Source organism: Atheta coriaria, unplaced genomic scaffold (genome assembly GCF_025399875.1).
Source record: "Atheta coriaria isolate IRGN ID8LTWV9N9 unplaced genomic scaffold, Caltech_Dcor_3.1 hic_scaffold_2_pilon, whole genome shotgun sequence".
Classification (NCBI taxonomy): Eukaryota; Metazoa; Arthropoda; class Insecta; order Coleoptera; family Staphylinidae; genus Dalotia; species Dalotia coriaria.
The window spans coordinates 1444243-1466390 of record NW_027045444.1 but is presented as its reverse complement, the minus strand read 5'-3'; the positions used below and the strand labels follow the sequence as shown (position 1 = coordinate 1466390).

The 22148-nt window shown below is 33.2% G+C and overlaps 1 protein-coding gene across 1 annotated transcript in view; it reads right to left on the bottom strand.

The window, feature by feature from the left end:
• Window positions 1–10927: 10927 nt before the first annotated feature.
• Window positions 10928–22148, bottom strand: part of bi (T-box transcription factor bifid) — a 43240-nt gene continuing 32019 nt past the window's right edge. The window contains 5 exon segments of the mRNA XM_065315130.1: window positions 10928–12843; window positions 12846–12916; window positions 13547–13731; window positions 15704–15780; window positions 16141–16287. Of these exon segments, the coding sequence (XP_065171202.1) occupies window positions 12160–12843; window positions 12846–12916; window positions 13547–13731; window positions 15704–15780; window positions 16141–16287 (1164 nt within the window). The 3' untranslated portion in view covers window positions 10928–12159.

Genomic DNA, 22148 nt, shown 5'->3' with positions numbered 1-22148 from the left:
ATTGCATTGTGCGGTGGTCTTTTTGATATCGCCGCCGTGAGCGCGCGCGCGCGAGCGAGAGTTGCGCGTCGCGCTTCTCGGAAACTGTTTGGATTTAAACTAATTACATCGGGCTACCAGTGTTGAGCGGGTTGAGCAAGCGCGGCGCAATCTTATTACTCGGCCCGGAGAAGATTACCGGTCGTCAGCGGACGAATTCGAAAGAGAAAGAAAAAAGCAGAGGAGAGATGTCGTAGAGTTGACTGAGGTGGTTCAAATCTTAGCGTGTTGTTGGTAATTAACAGCTTTATAACTCACCGAAGAGAAAATTGATTTTTATTCAAAAGTTTTATAGATATTCAAGGTCAAAGTTAAAAGTTTAAAGTAGGTTCTAAATTTTTGTTTTTATTAAATTAATCATAACTTTTTTAATTAATGGTATAATTTTGTAAAAATTTGTGCATTGATTATCAATTAGTTTTTCTTTAATACGGTTTTTAAAAAACTGAAGTATATTTAATACTCTCAGAGTTATTATGGTTTAAAATCAAGTAAGTTTTTAAATACAACATTTTATGTTTTTTGATAGAAAATTAATCATAATTTCTGATACACCCTGTATATTTAAATGAAAATGATAAAATCAGATAACAATTAATTGCTTTACAATATTATCCTTTTAAAATTTAATTATATTTAATACTTTCCTAAATATTCGTACTCAAAGTTTGATAAAATTTCATCTTTGAAATTTTTATAGGCTAAAACAAATTTCCTTATAACTTTTATAATATACTGTTTATTTTAACTAAAATTGGTAGAATAATTACTATTTAACCATACTATAATATTATTTTTAAAAAACCTAATTATCTTTAATATTTTCTGAGTTATTCTTCTTTAAACTTCCTTAATTATTTAACTTTCAAACTATCAATTTCCAAAAAGAATTATTACATTTCCACCCCTAAAAATACCAAATCACCCCCAAATACCTCACTGACCATACTAAATCTCCACCATACATCCCCACAGCGTGTCGAATTTAAACTTATCCTTAAATTCCACCCGTTTTTGTATCATCTACATTGACTTCCCCTCCTCACATATCTTACATATGGAATTCGACGCATTGCAATTCCGCAACCGCACAAACCGCACGAAAATGTGTCATAATATTAGAAAAACGTCATAAATTACATCAAATTATAGAGATTACGGCGAGGGCTGGGGTGCAGCGCGGTCAAACGCTCGATGGTTATCAATTTTGCGACGACTTTCGGACAGATTACTGTTTTGATTAGCTGCTGCCCGAAGGGAGACCGCACATTGCAATTTCATCTCTGGAACGTGACAATACTAGCCAAACATGTGTAACGAATCAAAGATAAACGCAATTGAAGTTATAGAAGTTAAATGATTTAATAAAATAAGTTGATATTTGCGAAAAAAGAAGATTTTTTAATAAAAATTATATTTTACTGTAAAATGGAACTTTGAACTGCGATAATTTATAAAATTGTAAAGATAATTAAAAAATTTAAAAACTATTTTATTTGAGACTTAGGTGTCTATAAGTGTTTAAAATTTTGTTAAATTATACAGTATGATAGAGAAATTATGAGCAAAAATTTAATTTTTGATATTTTTTTAGGTAAATTTTGTTTAACACTTAATAAAACAATAACTCTTAATTATTTTTAGAAAATTCGAACGGCATATGATTAAACATGCTACTTTTAATAATTGGTGAAAATTTTATTAAAATCTACCAAGGGATACAAGAATAATTTGCAGATATAGAACACTTTTCTATTTAGATTTATTTTTAAAAAGATGCAAGTTTAATCTGCAATAATTACTAAAATAACAAAGATAGCTATAAATTTTAAAAACCATTTTATTAAGAAATTAAATATCTACTCATGGTTAAAATTTGGATGAATTATACTAGATGATACCATAATTATATCAAAAAAATTATTTTTTGCAATATTTTTACCAAAATTGAATTTAACTCTTAATAAAACAATACCTATTACATATTTATAAAAAATTTAAACTGTATACTATAAAATAACTTATTATCAATAATCAGTAAAAATTTGATTCAAATCCACCGAGTGATTCGAGAATAATTCAATATTTACAAAACTAAAACAACCGCAATTAAAATAAACCAAAACTCTTACTCTTTTTATTTGTCCCGTTGTGTTGTTTCTCCTGCAAAACGTAAATTAATAAAAGCTTCTCGTTTGAGAACCGCCTCGCGTTCGCTTCACATCGTCACGTCGTAAACGCAAGCCTCTCCTGCGGTTTCTCTTCACATCGGCGAAGAAGCCGTCACCTCTTCGGTGATCCTGCGGCCGCGCGCAACGCATCCAACAGAGATGTAAAAGGAAGGAAGAGTAATTTAAAGGCGAACGCGGCGCTTTAACGCCGCCGATTATTGTGCGCCATATATTTATGGACGGACGCGAGCGGACGATCAAAGCGAAGCCGCGCCGCGCCGAAACCTCGACCTCTTCGCGTCCTCTCCGCGACGTCGACGACAACTTTGCTCGTCATACAACTCGTCCGCGATGGTTTAATTCATGCGTAAAAGGAGCATTTAAAGAGTGTTTTGTTGGTTTCGGTGACACACTGTATGCGCCTGTGTGTGCGTATGCGTGTGGCGACGCGGCGGACGGAAGGGAAACTCAATTAATCCATAATTAACTCGGTCGGAATTAACTCCGGGCAATTAGTTATGAAACCCACGGCGATGGTAAAACTTTTGTAATTTTATTACCAAATAGTCGAGCTCTCACACATACGTGCTTAGATATGCTTCGATGGTCGGGTGTTGCGTTAATTTTGGTTGTTTTGCGTTTGTTTTTCGATATTTCTTTAGCGACGCGCTGTTAATGTATTGAGCAATAAATATTTTATGCATTTTGTTACACTGGTTGCATGTTTTTATTTTGGAAATTTTATGATAACTTTTGATACACTCGGTATAAACACATAAAAATTACGGGGTATGTAGATGATTAATTTCTGTTTAAATTGTTGGAAAGAAAATTTGAATATGTTTAATAATTAAAAAGTTATTTGTAATTAAAATAGAACAAGTGAATATTATTTTAAGAAGTAATTTAAAAATTAAGTTTAAGCTTAAATAACGCAAAAACCATCAGAGGAAATCGTTTATTATTTACAGTGTCTTAAAGAGTGACTATACTAAAATGTACCACCAAAATTTGATCAAATTATACCAAGTGATAAAAAAGTTATACGTCCAAATATAAAATAATTTTTTTGAAGCATTTAACAAAAGCAATTTTTACAACTTCAAGGATAATTCATGCAGCACTCTGTATACTTGTTTGAAATTCAGTTATTGTATAAAAGATTAGTTTCTTTTTACGTTGCTAAAAGAAAATGTCAATTACTATCATTATTTTCATAATTATAGGGCCGCAAAATAGAATTTAATATAAATTTTTGTAATTTTTATTTCAAAATATTTTAAGTTGGACTTTAGTCATAAATATCTCAAAAACTAGTTAATAAAAGTAAAATTTTCTTTCAAAAATTGATTAAGTAAGTATTCCTAAAAACATATGCAAAATTTTGTTAACATATACAAAGTGTTGCAAAAATTACACCCCAAAAACTAAACTTTTTCAAACATTATTTTTCTTTATATTTTATTTTCTTAAATTTTTGTTTGTTGTTTTTTATTCTTTCCGTGTCCAGTTAGAAGATGTCAAACATTAAATCGACTTGTTGTCCTCGTTCGGGAGGCGCCTGGACCGAGGGCGCGCGCATTAGTCGCATTAGTCGAATCGCTGCTCCTTTTTCGATTCTCGAAACTCGACCACGTCGCCGAAGAGACAAAAAGTGAAACGCCAGAGAATTGAGCGATAACCATCTGATGTCTGCCCCGCGGTCCACGGAAGACTCGTCTTTTTTGGATGTCCGGCGTGCGCTTCGTGGAAGACATTACTGAAATATTTCCGATATAGGTATTAGACTTGAGCATTCAAAGATAGACTCGATTCTTTGGAATTAACCTATAAATATCCAAAAAATAAATTTAGGAAAGTTTAAGGATGAATAACTTTAAAACAAATAGAGGTATTGTTGTTTTGAAAGTGTCATTAGAAAATAAGGTTATGTGATTATGTACAAGTTAGATATGAGATGTATTATACAGGGTGATACATGATTTGTGTGCATAAAAGTGAAAAAAATCAAATTTACTTATACTTCTTGCAACACCTTGTATAATGGGTTTAAAATTTCAAATTCAATTTGTATAAAGATTCTTTTTATATATTTTCTAACAAAATTGTTTTATCTTTATTAGTTCTTGAATTATTCTTAATCAAAAATGGAACCAATTATTTTTGAAATCGAATTTTAACGCTGAATCATTTATTTAGTTTTTGTTAAATATCTTTATAATTACAAAGCAAAATGTTTTGATATTTGCAGGGATTATAAATATATACTTTCTTAATATATTGCGGTAAACAAAATGCTTATATTTTCATTATATTAGAACCAATTTGAATTTAAAAACAAAATTTGCTTCTATTTTAATTATTTTCTAGAAAAAAAATCATTTTCTTATCATAACTTTTGAATCACTTGGTATATTTTCTAAAAATTAACAACAATTACTCCCAAAGATCCAATCTATACAAATCTTCAAAGAAATCTTTTCTATTCCGATTAGTTTTCTAGTAATCTGCCATGAAAGTTGATTCACACTTTACGCAGAAACTTTTCACTTGCAGCAATCAGCGGAAAAAATCCTGTCACGAATCGAAAACAAACAGCAAAAAAAGAACACCGCGTAGCATAGCAAGCCGGCAATGCGTTTGCACACGCAGGTGGAAAAAAGCGAGCGAAGAATTCGCCATTAACGCGTCCGACTCGACAATCAGTTGTCGCGGCGCGCATTCGCGACGACCGCGCGCGTGATTTCGCTCTGCGCCGATAAGTCAAGTGACAAAGGCTCGTCAAGAAATTCCTGCCGTGTCCTTACAAAACCTCCTTAAACCACAGCACAATCACATACACAAATGCATACTGAATGTATCAATAACAAACCAAAATATTACAGAAAACTGCATGAAAACAATCAAAGAAACAAAAATTTTGCAAAAATTGTTTTAAATTTAAAATTATTACTGAAAATTTTATTTCTTGTACGTAATTTAAAGAAATATGATGTAATTATTGATTTCTGGTTGAGTTTCGAGGTATTTTAACGATTTTCCACGTTTGTTAAGTGAGTATTTGAGAGCTTTTTGGTGCGTTCGGTGTGTTTGGTGTTAAATAAGTTCCTTTTAAAGTGGCTGGCTCAAAGCGAGCCGAAACAAAGCCGCGACGGACACCCGACCATCCGAAGGTGACAAAATTTATCGTTTCGACACTTCGCGCCAACAACCTGCCACCGTGCGCACCTTCGTTATCGCTTAAAACTCGAGAGGAACGAAAATTAAACCAAAAAACATGTGAGTCAAGCTTAAAAGCTCTTGAACTTTCATCTTTACCTACAATACGCTTTTCACAACTACCAGAAATACGTTTTAAGTAAAATATACAAAGTGTATCACTAAATTTAATAAATTTTAAATTTTTTTATCAGTAACTTAAAAACTAATAAAAATTAATGAATTTTTTCTAAAACATTTTAAATATGATGTTTTTCTACATTAATTCTATGAATTTCAACAATTTTTACTAAATAATTAAACAGTTATTCAACAAAACTAATTTTTCAACTATCTAGGTCATTCCAGAAGGCCTTCCAAGCAATAAAATCAAATATTTGCGCATAAATAGCGCTTATTGTCGTTTTGTCGTTATGGGTCGATTATTACCGGCCGCAATTAATTATTACAGCAAATCGTAAAAACAAACGTTTTTAACGGCCGCTAACGCGTCGCGATCGCCAATAAATTGCTCAATGCGCACACAATGCAAGGTTACGACGATCGCCGCGGATAAATCGTCGATCCGCTTATGATACGCGCGCATAATCGGCGAAAAACATAAATTTCAACAGCTAATTAATTCTTTCTGTGCGATTTACGCGCCCGTGTTGAGCGTTTCTCACCGTGATTGATAATGCAAACGATTTGTGCGCCTAATTTATTGATCGCTAAATAGATTTGTATGAAAATTGCAACGTGGGTTTTCAAGAATGTGTTTTATAATCCAGTGAAAGAATCATGACGATATCTTTATTAGTTTTTGTGTTATTCTTGATTGAAGTTTTAAAAATTATTGTCAAAAGCAAAAATTTATTTATTTTATTCAAACTTAAATTACTAACAAACTATTTAATATTTTTCTTGGTTTTAAATACATAAGTATAGATAATTAATTTTTTTATAAGCATAATAATTTTTATATACAGGGTGTTATTGTAAACCATTCAAAAATCAATTAACATAAAATATTTTATTCTCAAAACACACAACTTCCTATTTTTCTGTTAAATAAATCAAAAATCGATATATTTAAATAAACCCTCATCTTTCTCCCGATGTTCCATGCCTCCTTAGAGACTAATATATTAAAAAGCACTTATCCGGAGCCAGAACGATCGAAAAATGATCCCTTAATCTCCTTGGTATCTACGGACGAGGGTCAGCGGTCAAGCGACGTTCGAAGGACCTAATCATAGGAGAATAAAAAGATATCCAAATAATACTCCTCGAAACGCACGGCGCGTGGGAGGCTATCAATGACATATCAAATTCTCGCTGATCCTTAGGGACAAGAAGGGACGAAATGACCACTGATAATCCCCAGAGTCCTGTATGGTTGGCTTTTCCAGTCTTGCAAAATTTTTGGGGTTTTCAAAACACATGCGTTTCAAATTACGCAAGAAATAAAATAAAATAATTTATAAAAATCAATAAAATATTTTTTAACACTTTTAAAATTTTTTCTGTAGATTTTAATAGATTACAAGGATTTCCATGATAAAAGACACAAGATGATAATAAGGATGCTATGAGACATTAGTCATTGCTGTACACGTTTTAGGGGGACACCTGCGGTGTTATCTATTGTATGGGGCCGACAGGACGCCGCTTCCTGCCTTCCTGCGCCATCCTGCTGTTCCCGCTGCAGAATTTGCAAAGCCGAGCTTTGCGGCGGCGACGGCGACCGCTAAATAGATTTTTATTACTTTTATTGCGACGTTTTACACACTCCGTGTATTTTATTGAGATTTACTGCGTCGCAGGAGAGCAGACTCCGGAAGGTTTAACAAACGAGGGTTGTATGTATGGACAGGTTGAGTTTCGGCAAGCTTTGAGCTTTTTTCTTATAGTTGAAGAAAAAATTAGTAGGAAGTCAATTTTAAATTTAAATTACTCAAAACACCCTGTATATTTTAGAGAGATATTTAAATTGGTATGCCTATATATGTATATTGTTTTTAATTATATAACTAAATATCGTTTGTAACTTTTGTTACCTTTTTTATAAATAATTATAAATAAAAGTTTGTTGTTTAGTCGGCTGTTGTAGTCTCCAATGAAAAATCAATTTTAAACTTAAATTACTCAAAACACCTTATTTGTAGAAACTTGATTTAAACATAAAATTATAGAGGGATAAATTATTTATATGCCCACTTAATTTTAAATACAGATAGTTTAATTAAAACTAATTAAAAATAAAAATGTAAAATAATTGATATTAAAAATTTTAATTTTAAGTTTAATTTTTCATTTGCAAGCTACTTTGATTTTTTAAATTGTTTAACTCTACTTTGTGATAATTATTAATAATATTGTAACATGTTTGACTTATTTTCATCAACTAATTATTAATTATGTCAAAAATAACAAGAAAAACTATTTTTAAATTTTAATAATAATTTCCTTAGAAAACACTGCTTATTTTCAAAAAAATCATTTGCCATCCTATACATGCTATAATTCTCTATAACATATTAAAAATTAATACCTCTAGCTTTACTACTTTTCTGTAAATTAACAAAAAACTATTTATTCTTCCCTACTCGGCTGTTGTAGTCTCCATGAAAACTAACCTCGCACAGCTTTGAAAATTAATGAATCAATTTGTATGTGACGCACAATCGGCTCAACATTCACTCGCTCGGCGATGAGTTGCGAGCCATTCTGCATTGTCCCAGGCGTTCGGTTTTGATCGAAGAGATTATTATATTATAAATATTGCCAACGACATCGACGACTGATTCATTGCGATCGCGATTCGTTATTGCATTCAACATTTTTAATCACCTGATTGTTTGCTAATCGTAGATGATGGCATTGCAGCATGTTATTGACGCATAAAACTTTTAAAACACAAAACGGACTTAAGTTAAGTAAAATGTGTAGTAAAGACTTAAGTAAGACTTAATGTGTTAAAAGTATACACAGGTGTTCATTGTAGGTCGTTCTAATTATTTAATATGTCGATAATTATTGTTATTATGAGTAATTATTGCCGGTTGAGTGATTGTGTTTGAAAGGTGTGTCGTTTTTAATGACTTAAATCCTTTTTAAATGTCAATTTTATTAAGTCTATTATTAAGGCAGTTGCGCATGCGCAGTAAAAAATAGGCGGAGCTCTTGACACCAAAAATATTTTTTTTGTTATTAATTAACAGTTAATAAAGCAGAATTTTGTGTTTTTATTAAATTTATTATTAAGATCAGTTGCGCATGCGCAGTAAAAATAGGCGGAGCTCTTACCAAAAATATTCCTTTTGTTATTAATTAAAACTGAATAAAAATAGAATTTAACATAAACATAAATTCACGACTTGTCGAATCGTAAAATAAATACAAAACGAAGGCTGAGCATAAAATGTAACAATTAACAATGTTGTAAGTTAATGACATAGCGGTGTGATTGGTTGCCTGCTCGTAAAATATGCTCTACGAAGCCCGAAATTGTATATAAGTATGAATCAACTCATACGAAATCATAGTTTATTGCTTTTTAATTAACAAAATCAACAAATCGTTAAAATTTCAAGTTTTCAACAAAAAATCATTAACTTTTTAGTTTACTAAACATAAAATTATGCACATGCTCCGCCTACTAACCTATACTATGAGTCTGATGCGTTTGCGCATGCGTATTAAAATGTTAATAATTATTTAATTAATTACGGCGGTGTGTGGCATTTGATCGGCTTGCGAATATGAAATGGAAAGGAAAATAAAAGCGCAAAGAGAAAAATTAATCCCGGACGATTAAAGCGCGGCGGCTCCGACAAACGCGCCGCGAATGGAGATTCGTTTCAATTTGCCGCCCGAACGGAATGCATATACACACATACGCGTAATTTACAATTTCCTATTTAATGATAATTAATAAAATTATTCCGACGCGCTTTTCGCACACTGCTTATAATCGCACATTCACATGTACACAAAAATACACCGAGAGGAAATATAGATACTGATATTTACATAAAAGTGTAGTGTAGATTAACAATCACTTCACGTGGATATTGTGGATATTGCGTATCGGTGTAATAAATATTATTGAAGAACTGGTAGTAGGTACTCTGGTGGCCGGATGAGAAGTTGTTGAGGAAAGTGAATTAAAGGCCTGAAGAGAGCTGAAATTGTAAACTTCAAAGTCATGCCGCCGTGGGAGATGCGTGAGAGAGTGTGCAAAACATTGTAATTTAATATTATTTTTAATTATCAGAGTAATTAGTGAAAATATAAAATTTTATAAAAATGGGAATATTTTAATTTTTATAATTGATTATGATAGTTTAGGTGATTTAATGAAGATTATTTTAGTAAAATATTTTGATAAAATGTTTAGTTTTAGAGATATTGATGTTTAAACATTTTTTTGAAAAATTAAAATTTTAAAAAAATTAAATTTTAGAATTATTGAGTTTTGATATATGCTTAAGTTAATTTGATTAATTTGAAGTAAAATATTTTAGTAACTTTTTTTCATTAAATTATTAATTTAGTAGTTATTGAGCAATAAACTTTTTTTTGCAAAAAAATTTAAAAATAATAAAAAAATATTTTTTAATTTTTAGTTTTTAAAAATAGATTATTCTAATTTGACTGTTTTAGAATAAATTATTTCAATAAAATAATTTAATACCATTTATAGTTTTCCAGTTATCGCGTTTGAAACTTTTTTTTTGACAAAATATTTTTGAAAAAAATATTTTTTTGAAATTAAATTTTTTTATTCCATATAAAGTTAATTTCACTAATTTAAAACATAATATTTAAATAAAATATTTTGATATCACTTACCATTTTCAAGTTATTGGCCCTCAAACTTTATTTTTGCTAAAATTCTCATTTTTTCATAAAAATCGCAAAAAATCCAAATAATTTTTAACATACGCGATAATGAATCAAGTATTTATTTATATTCATGTATATTTATAATATGTATAAGTTCATTTATGTATAGGTACACTATGCACTACGTAATACTCGTGTAAATATTTACAATTTATCATTTCACGGTTTTTGTTCAATTTTTGTTTCATATTTGCATAGTCAAGTGTTTAAAATGCACAAATCTTTAAATATCCAATAGTCAATGCATTAATTAATAAATTTCAATTGAATTAATGAATCATAATAAAACGTAATTCAAATTAAAATTGATTCCATTCACAAATAAAATATATTTTTACTTTAAAATGCTATAATTTTTCAAAAACTTGAAAAAATTTACGTTTTTCAGAAAAAAATAAAAAAAATAATTTGGAAGACAAAATATCATTAAAACAAATTTCAATTAATCAATAGTTTGGTAATTATTTAAATTAAAACCAAAAAACATTTTTTTTTAATTTTAAATTTTTTTGTTTGCAATTAAAATTATAGCATTTTTTAGTTGAACCTAAAACAAAACACAAAACACAAAACAACAGAAACAAGGCAAAGAAAAACAAAACGTGTACTTCCTGATAAAATTTTCGTCTTATATTTTTATTATTGCAAGCAAATATTTTCATCGATTTTCCACACATCACCTGCCAGCTCGTCGTCAAAACATTTTAAAGTATTATCTTACTGGAGAGCAACAATTTCGAACGCACAAATTAAATATTCGTATAACCTCTAATTGCGTTATCGTTATCAAATCGCGTTAAAATTTAAATTGTTCATTAGTCGAAAGATGAATCAAAATGTTATCTTTTCAGCTAGATTTACACATTAAAAAAGGAACTTTTTGAAAGTTGTCGTCGCTTAATATACATTTACAATTTAATTTACATTTATATAGTCACAGATGCATTTATTTGACGCAAAAAGTAAATTTTTCATCGTTTTGTTTGGTTTTTCGAGAATAACTCAAAAACTATTTGAGATAAATTAAAAATTTATAGAGATTCTTGTTAAGCATTAAATTTTACATCAATTTTGTTTTTGATATAAGTGACAACATTTTTTTATCAATAGTTATCAAGCAATTTGTAAAAAAATTATAAAAATTTTTATAGTCAATTTCAAATTGCAATAACTATGTGTTTATCAATTTAAACATCAAAACATTTGCTGAATTATATGTAAAATTTATTACTTTATCAAACACTGAAAGAATTAAATCGTTATCTCTGTTAGTTTTCGAGTAATCAATAAAAAACTAAAAAATTTCTTGCGTCAAGTAAAACCATCGCGACCCGCTCACATTCTCTCACTCGCGTAGTAATTCTCTCATCATGTATACAGTACAATGTTTAAACCTAGGACTTTATACACTTTTACATTCCTCGCAATTTGAAAAACTTGTCTTTACACATTTTTATAAGTTTCCCAAAGGTGATGATGTTTGGTTGAGGTATTTGCAATAATCTGTCAAAAAATGTTTAGAAATATCACTTTACATTTATACAAATTTCATTTTTCCCCCACTCCTGCCCGCAAGCACCACCATCGCTTAGTTCCTGCTGCATTACACACTGTTTATATTACTTACTCAAGAATTGGAATTATTTAATTTAATAAAATTTGTACTTTTTTGTTTCTCCTCAATTATTACAATTAAATTTGTTTAATTTGCATCAAAGTTTGAGTAGGTTGAGTAGTTTTAAAAAGCACTTTGTGATTCGTGAGTACGGACACACCTTTAATGTTTATTTTAATATAGTTTTTAATAATTGTTTTTTTTTTCTGTGTGGTTCATTCACTATTATTGATTCGGTTTATCCACTTTTTCATCGTTGTTGTTTTGCTTTACGTCGAGACCGTTGACCATCTTCTCGATACTTTTCAAATCATTAGGGCTGGCGGCAGTTTCGGGTTTGGGTGAAACCGTGCTGGACCTCACCGGTGGTGGTGTGGTTGACCCTCCACGAATGGTACGACTACTCGGCGAGTTGCTTAGGGAACGAGTATGATGACTGCTGGGAGTGACAGTTTCAAAGGCGCTGCCGAGTGGAGAAGACATTGCACCTGCTGCTCCACCGCCGCCACCGCCACCAGAGGGCAGTGTGTATGGTGTGAAGCGATGGCCGCCCTTCAGGTGGTTGTGTAGAGAGGTAGGTGATAAGTGGTGGGGGTTAGGATGCGCTAGATTAGAGTAGTGGCTGAATAATGCTGGATGTTGAGCGGCGAGGGCCAGCTGAGCGTTGAAGAGGAGTGATGGGTTCATGGTTGGGTTGTGTGCGCCGGTGAAGAGCGACAGGGGTGGTGCGAATGGAGATGGTGCACCCGCACCTGGGTACATACCGTGGGGGTATAGGTAGGGTAAGAGGTGAGGTGGTGGGTGAATTGGAGGGCCTACTGAGATGTTGGGTGATGGGTATTCACCGGGGTTTGAGGGGCCTGGGCCGTCTTTTGTTGGTGAGGACCCGCGAGGTCGGAAGGCTGTGCTACCGGGGACTCGGAGCAGGAGGATTCTGAACCGGAATCGTCGTGGAGACGGCGTCTAATGTCGTCTTCATGTCCTGAAACAACAGAAAACTCTAAATTTAAAATTTTGTGCGAATTTATTAAAAAATGTAGGAGATATGAGCATTTTTCTACTGTAAGTTCAATTTTAGCTAAAATGCACTTTTGGTTTTTAGTCAATAACTCTTGAACCAATAAATATTTTTGAATGCTCTAAACGCCATTTTGTCTTAAATTTAATTATCTATTAGAGTGATTATTATAATGTATTAATAATTTAATGTAACTATTATAAAAAGGCAAATTAAATCACAAAATACTAATTTTTAAACAATTAATTAACTTTAAACCAAAATAATTCCTACTTTTAGTAATATTATGTAATGGGATAATCTCCTATCATCAAGAGAATTTAATTTTGTATTGATTTCTTTTATTTTTTATCCAATAATATTGTTATCTAATAGAGATACAGAGTGATTTATAAAAAAATGTGTTGCAATTTTTTTAAATTTTGATTTAAAAACACCGTAACTACCTAACTAATTAAACTAATTTAATTTTGTAAATTGTATATGAATACTCAATTCTTTATCTTTAAAATGCTTTTTATTTCATGTTTCTACCCCTATTTTAACCCTATAAAAATTTAATTTTCCAAAAAAATCAATTTTTTTCTTCCTTACCTGAGAGATTCATTGAAGCAATCGACGTCTGCGGATGCAAACTAGGTCTAGGGCTATCAGCAGTACCCACAACATCCAATTCCGAGTCGTCCGTCTTGGAGACGGTGGAGCTGTCGGCGGACATGCGCGCCGGCAGCGGATGCGACGTCTTCTCATCCGGATGCCGAGACGCCAGCAACGCCTGCCTGTAACAATTTAGAGCAAATCCGATTAGAAACTGCGTTGCGCCGCAATAAATAAAACTTGCAAAGGCTTGGGGGCGGCAGGGCGGCGACGCACAGGGCCGCGAATTAGGAATGGAAATTCGGTGCACTTTATGCACACCCACGCGATCATCGCAAACACAGCGGGCGGCCGCGTCGACAAAAGGACATAAAAGCGAATTTAGTGGGGTTACAAAACGGGTCAGGGCATCGAATGAATAAATTTGCATTGTAAGATCTTCAAAATCGCGTAAATATTTAAATTTTTGGTGATTTTCCGTCTTTTTTGGAGGTTTTGTTGGGTTTTACGGAATTTATTGTTCATTTGTGTTAATTATTGCGTTGTAATGAGAGAACCACTTGGGCGTTATGGTTGAAATTTAGTACGGATGAAGATAATATAATAATGCATCTATTTTGCAAAGTACAATAAAATATCTTGAATGGTTTCGCCGTTAGATGGCATTATCTAATCATTTTCAAAAAAACGTATTTGTAACATTTTGTATTAAAATGTTGATAAAATGCGTTGTAAATAGAGAACCACTTGAGTGATCTATTCGAAATTTGGTGCAGATTAAGATAATATAACTATGCACCTATTTCCAAAAGCATGAAAAGATATCATATATAATCTCGCCGCTAGATGGCATTAAGTGAACATTTTGCAAAACGCAATTTTTGTAAATTTTGTATAAAAATATTTATAAAACCCGAACTAATGGTCCAAAATCCTCAAAATTTGGCACCCACCCTCCTAAGTAACCAATCTATTACCAATAAAAATTTCATCCCTATACATAAATTATTCTCAAAGTTACAGCATAAAATGTCCACTTTACTATGACTATCACAAAATAGTCTCCTTTGATGCGGTAAATAGAATAGCAAATTATCTCAACACCAAGGGTGACAAATGCTGCGACAGTTTGGCGTGCGCTGCCCTTTAATCAACTAATCGCAGGAATATTAAAAGCCACCGCTCGTGAAAATGTAAATTGGGGATGACACCGCCGGAGTGAGACACTGCCGGGGCGAATATAAAACGTTTAAAGTTTGCATTGCATTAGGAAGCGCGTCGCGCGCCAAGGGAGCCGACCCGCAAATTGTCGCCGACGGGGTCTTCGGGGGTGGCGCGCCCGAAAAGTTGCGTTACAATTTTCCGTAATTGCGAGCAGCGCGCGAAGAAAGGACACGGCCGGAATTAGAATCGAAACAGACGTTCCGGGGTCGGCGTGCATTGTGGTGGTGAGTGGTGGTTGGCATTTGGTGTTTTTAAGGTCAGCTACTCATCAATTCGCAATATACAGGGTGAAAAATACTTTTAGACTTTTCATCTTATTTTGGGTCTGGGGGCTAAAATATTGAAGGGATTTTGTTCAAATTTTCAGAAGATCTATTTGATAAGAGTAGGTAGCTGATACCATAAAAAAATTGTGTTTTGACAAGTAAAACGGCCGCTAGAGGGCGTGAAACTCCATATAATCTATTTTTAATCACCAGAAAAACAGCATCAGCATCATATTTTTACTGTACAAGCCAAACTATTCATCAAAACCTAACCAAATTTCACATCCACCCTTTCAATAAAACAATCTACCCTTGTTCTAAATTTGACTATAATAAAATTAATATTTTGGCCGCTAGATGGCTCCAAACATGAGTTTATAATTGAAGCCCGCAAAAATATCCACAAAACATTCAATATTCTGCCAAATAATGATTTCACCACCCTGCTTAACAATGAATCGGATACACAAAAGGGTATTTAAGGCTATGTTACGTTTCGGCATTAGGGTGCGTTTAAATTCGCCCGGCCGATGCGTTTTTTATATTCGCGTGCGTTTAGTGAGTTTAGTCATTGATACAACATCGCAGTCTGCACCCTATTCAATAGAGTTGTTCCGGAATGCAGGGTTGTGCCATAAGGGTGAGAAACACATTAGATACTTACTTCTTTTCCCGCTTGCCGGCTCCGGTGTCGCGGAATCCTTTCGCAAATGGATTATTGTCGATTTTCAATTGGGTTATCTGCAAAAACAAACAAAAATGTTTAATAATTAATTTAAGAGGGTTGTAATTATTGGGTCATGACCAAATTTGGTACAAATATTAACAATGATACTAAGAAAGTAGACTGATTTTTTGTTGGATGATATAATGTTTGGTTTGTCCGCTAGATGGCAATATTTGTATTAAATCAGTATTTTTGAAAATAATTCTTTTTCACCCTATAAGTCAATAATGGGTCATCTAAAAATTCTGAAATAATTCATGTATACTTTAAGGTAACCAATATTACTTTGTGCCAAATTTTATTAAAATTCATTGATTAGTTTCCAAGATATTTGCTTGTAAAATAAAAAGTTTATTAAAATTCTAGGAACTTACCTTCTCATTTTGATAAGCAGTAACAGCAATAAATTCGGTCTCTTTGAAGACATACGTCCGGAAGGTTGAGTAGGGCAGCTTGAGAATATCATTCGCTCGCACAAGATGAAACCGCGGCTGGTATTTGTGCATTGAGTTCAGTATCGTCTGCAAAAGAACAAAGCAACACGTGTTAATCCCAGAAATACTTAAAATAATCATCGAAATTCGGCATAAAAACAACCACCACATCCAAAATACATGCACACACATTCATTTTTATTTATACCCAACACTTTTCGGCATACTTTACGCGCGGTGTTCCTCTCAAGGCCCGCCGAAGTGACTTATTAATTAGCGGCGCGCCGAGCGCTGTTCGCACGGTAAATTCGCGAGTTTACGATCAATCCGAGCCGGCGAGCGCGCATTTTACGATCGCGTCGCGGTCCGGTTCGCGCCGGCCGCATGGTGTGAGGTATAAAATATTAAAATAATAAACGCGCCGCGATTAATACACCGTCGGACGAGGCGCGTACTGAAAGAAACGCCGCCGCCATTTCGAAGGTAATCAATGCGCTGGATTTTCGCCGTAATCGCACGAACACTGCGGCATATTTAAATTATAACATGTGCTGATATGTGTTGTGTTTTATAGTTCATGAAAATAACATGAAAAGTATTAAAATTTGAGTTTTTTTTTGGATGAAAAATTTGTAATTTTTGTTGAAAAATTTTACCTTGAATTTGACTTAGAGTTAAATATGGTTACTTTGCTTCAATTTTGCTCAAATTTGGCACAAAGGTAAATAATTTAATTAAGTTTAATCACGAAAATTTTCAGGGTGATATGTTGAATAGTTTAGTCGCTAGATGGCGACAAATGAAAAATTGTTAATACTGCAATTTGAATTTACTTATTTTACATTTTACCCCGTAACTTTTAATCCCTTGTATATATTTACTTCAAATTTTGTAAAACTACTTACAGGTATATTATCTAGCACAGTACCAAAATTCAAATGGATCCGTTATATAGTTTGCCCGCCAGATAGCAATAAGTAAAAAGTTTTAAGAGGAGCAGGTAATTTTTATTTGTCTTACGTTTTACCCTGTAACTTTGCACCTTTTTAATGGATTTTTTTTTTAAATTTTAAACAAATATTGCTATAGGGCATATCTATCTATGGTATAAAATTAATTAATTTGTTGTAATTATTTAAAAAGATATAAACAAAAAACTAAAAATGAAACTTTTTTTAACACTTTTTCTTCTTTTGCTTATAAAAAACTACTCTTAAATATAATTTTCCCAAAACTTTGTACACATATTGTTAGATAGATAATCTATACCCTGACAAAATTTTATTACAGTGTCACCCCCACAGAGTGAAATACAACACGTTTAATTTCCGTTGCGTTACACTCAATTTTTACGTTTCTCGCTAAATTTCCACCGTAACTCATCCGAATTGCAAGCATCCCGATGCTTTTCATCCCCCAGCATATCGTCTGCTAATTTAATTTATCGCCAGACTCCCCCTTCGCGCGCCCTCCACATCCTTCGCGTATCGAGCGGCAGCGCCGAAATAAACGAGGCGTTCTTAAAGTGATAAAGTGGGGTTTCCTACTCGACCGATCATCCCTTACACATCCCTCTCTCAATAAAACATCCCTTACAAGACACAAGACGTTTTGGCATAGTTACAAATATATCCAAAGTGAAATCCGCCAAAAAATATAAAATTTTTCAAAAAAATTTAAAATAACACTCTGTATAAATGATTAGTCTGCTGGAATAAGACGCACAGACTCAACCCTTATGTCCTCTTGTGCTCGCCTTTGCAAAATGCGATGGTTGGAGCGAGAACAGGAATAAAACTCGTTTTAGTAAGACGAAAAAAAATTGTGTGTGGTGGAGGTGAATGCGTGTGAGTGAAACGGCCGGTGGTGAGGAAGGAAGAGGGGCAGGAAGTCGATGCGAAACGACCGCGAATTTAACCACCACCACCCTTCGCTGCGAAGAAAGGATCGATGTTGCGACTTCCTGTGCGAGTCGACGCGAACATACGATTTTTTTCACTGCATCAGCACGAAAACCACCCTGAATATCGTAAAAATCTGCTTGGATTGAGTAAAAACTGAGAGATTTTTTACTATTTTGAGTGTTGTGATAAGACGGGTTGAGATAAAGTGATTTTTCTTAGTAATGGTTATAAAGGGTTAAATTACCTATAATTTGATGTATGGTAAGTGTTTGTAGGTTGAATAGTTTAAGAGTTATTGCAATTAAAAGTTGAGCAATATTAATTAATTACTGTTTTATAGATCAGTTGAGAGTTTATTAGAGAAATTGTTTAGTTTTTTAATGATAACTTAAAAACTATAAAAGATATATTAATTTTGTAAATTGAAGATGAAAACTATTTAAATTTTGCATAAAATAGTTTTTTTTATGAAGTTTCTAGACGTTTTAGTTTTAACGTGAGAGGGCGTTGAAGTTGACTAATTTCAAAATATGTTTTAGTTTACATTTTCTGTTGTAACTTTTAAAGTTTTTAACAAAATTAATTTCTGTAAAATGTGTTTTATAGCTTATTAAATTTCCTTTAATATAAAAATTATTTTATCATAATAGCTTAATTTTTGTGGCCTGTAGAGCAGTTTGAAAATCAGTTTAAAAACTCGCTTTTTTTGTAACATAAAAATTTGCATAAACTTGTATCTAAAACTAATTCTAACGATCGACGCTCGTCCGGTAAGTGTTAATCTTCGTGTCGCGGCGGTGGCACGCGAGAAAACACGCGCGCCGCGGCTATTTTCAAGCCACTTTCGTGCCCACGCCGCGGATTTACGGAAGATTACAAGACGGCTTACGCGGTGCGCCGTAAGCGCATAATTTAATTACTCGCGGCACGATATTCGAACTGGGTCACTTTTCCACACCACGAACGCATCCTAAACACACAACAACAACAACAACAAAACAAAACTCGTATTAATACCTACATGTGTCACAAATTAAAAACATAATTACAAAACGCAATATTTTGTTATGTTATGTTTACAAAAGTGTTATCAGGAGCAGTGGCGGCGTTTGATTGCCACTATCAACTATCACGATGTGTTATAATTATAATTAGTTCGATGTGTTGACCTCTGTGGACGCGCGCGTAATGAGAGTGTAATTTTAGTGCCGATAGCGGCGCCTTTATTGCGATATGTTGACAATTATCGTGGCGAGTAAAAATCTTCTCGGGACATTCGGTGCGTGATTTTTACGCCGGACAAATTATTTATCATTATCGCATGTGCTGCGGCAAGGCTTTGATCTTGAACCGCCGGATGAGAATTAAATAATATACTCGCATTACATGTTTAATTGCACGGAAAAACAAAATTTTTATTTTTTAATTTTAAGGGTGTAAAATGTGGTAGAAAAAAATTCAAACACATGGTATGTAGTAGGATAAATTTTCTACAAAATGAAACTAATTTCATATTCCTAGCATTAATCATCCCTTAATTACCGCCCTTTGAACATGAGACGTTGTTAAAGTTTGTTACTCTTTGATTTTTTTGCACAAATTTGTAATTTTCGGTATGAAATATTAAAAATTTTGAAAATGTTATAATGTATGTTAAACTAGAATAAATTCTGCTTCATATGATGTATTATTCATATTTTTAGCTTTTATCATTCCTGTATAATCGACATCTAAACTTGACATTTTATTTAAGTTATTTACACTTTGATTTTTTGAACAAATTAATAATTATTTATAACAAACCTTATAAATTTTAAAAATATAATTTAACTATCTTAAACTACAATAAATTCTGCTTCATATGACGTTTTATTGTTCTTTTTATCTCTTATCTACCCTTAATTATCGCCTTCCAAAGTAAAAAGTTAATTTTACGACGTAAATTTTATGTTTTTCTTTACTAATTTATAATTTTCAGTATGAATTCATATAAATTATAAAATTATCAAGTTCTAAATTAAAACTAGAATAAATTCCCTTTCATATGGCGCTAATTTCAACCCTCTACGTCAGCCCAAACGTAAATTATCGCTCCCTAAACTGAAAAGTCCATTTTGGATGTCTCGTCTGCGCGTCTAATTCGTGTTAATAACGGTTTCGTGCGCATTGCGTATACTGCGTTCGTGTGTGCGTCGGTAACAAATCCGTGTCCGATTGTAAAATGTCTCTCTAAAACTTCCCCGGCGGCGGCGCGGACATAAATTTTTCGAATGGCCTATAATTAGTGGAGATTTAACGACGCGCGAGCGCGGAAACAATGGCCGCCGAGGAAGGAAACACGTGAAAACGAGAAGTCTACACAGGTATTCTAATGCATAATTAAAGATTCTGACCGATTAATTAACGATCCCCGGCGCGGTGGAAACGAGGGCCAGACATGCGCAACGAACAAAAAACAAACGGACGATGGACAACGCACAACAACAACGTCCGAAATGCCGAAAACAATAGGTGGCCCACACGAAAAAACGACCATTTAATACTAAGTGTTGTAAAATGTACTTTTCAGTTTGATCGAGAATAACTCCTAAACTAATTATGATAGAAACATTTTGTAAACGTGGGTTTATGAACAATTTATTTGTGTATAAAAACCCGCAAAAATATTTCGAAAATTTTAAATATTACAAAAGTTATTGCAAAAAAACTATGATGATGCAAAATTTAAATTTTCAAAATGTAATGTTTTTTCAAAAGCTAATAACTCCTAAAATAAACAAGATATAATCTTCATTTAAAGTCATATTTGTTAATAATTAAACACTCTATCTGACGACGTTTTGAAAAGTTAAGTACCTACCCCTATTTTCACGTAATCATCCCTTAAACTTGAACTTTCATTAAATTTTTTAAAATTTTGCTAAAACAACGTTTTTCTCCAACATTCAGTGTATTAATCGGCGCTACGCATTTGTAATCGGATATCTACATACATACCCACACACACAAACCCATTTAGGGGTGGTAGTGGTGCCACCCTCGTGTTGACCAACGTGGGCCCGTGTTTTAGTCGACTTTTTCGGCCAGATCGGCATCGATTGATAACGGAGCGCTCGTTTGTTCGAACAATCGAGCACACGCCCCCTCCGACCGCCCCCGCCCCAGCCCGCAACCCTCCAAACAACAAGACAGCTTTATCGCCCATCTGAATTTCGGGCCGTGTACGCCAAACTCGTGTTCGGCGATAAATCCTCGTCCTGATCGACAACTGCTCGTTGGTAATTTTAATTAATTACCCTCCGATAGTTATTTCTAGGTATCTAGGTGGAGCTAGTGGTCAGTCAGTAAACATATGCGCGCATGCATACAACGTGTGTTTGATTTTCGAGGCGAGCGCGCCTCTGAAGTTAATTCGTGTGTCAATATTTGCCCGAGGTCCTTTCAACTGACGCCGCCGCGGTTTTTACAAAGTGCGAAAAACCGGTAGAGAGGCGCGCGCTTTGTTTGCCGAGTCGGTAGTGTGGTCAAACAGTGCGTTAAACCGACTTAAGTTGGTTACTCAAACTTGACCTAGCGTGCTTTGTGCGACGCGCGGGTTTTTTCAACGTACTGTCGAACCAATGGAGATAATTCAATTCTGTTTGATTGTGGTTATAGAATATTAAATTCTTAATAACCCACCATTTAAATTAATAATGTATCACTAATATTTTATTAGTTATGGCAAATTAAAGTTTAAAAATTAAATAAAACCGTTTATTTTATAAAATCTCTTGTATCTCCTGAAGAAATAAAAATAAACCTATTTTGTAAAGTAAAGCTGTTAGTGTAATAAATTTCCTACAAAGTGACGTTTAAAACATGTTAATATCTTTTGTCGTTTAAAAGATACCGTGTGTTAAACTTGAAAATTTTAATTTATAAAAAGTGAATTCGGCGCCAGACGTGTTTTCTCTATCAATTTCGATTCTTGTCTAGTCTCGTTAGCCAACCTGAGCGATGTTGAGTAAAACAATGAGCAATAAACGCAGCGGTGCATTAAAA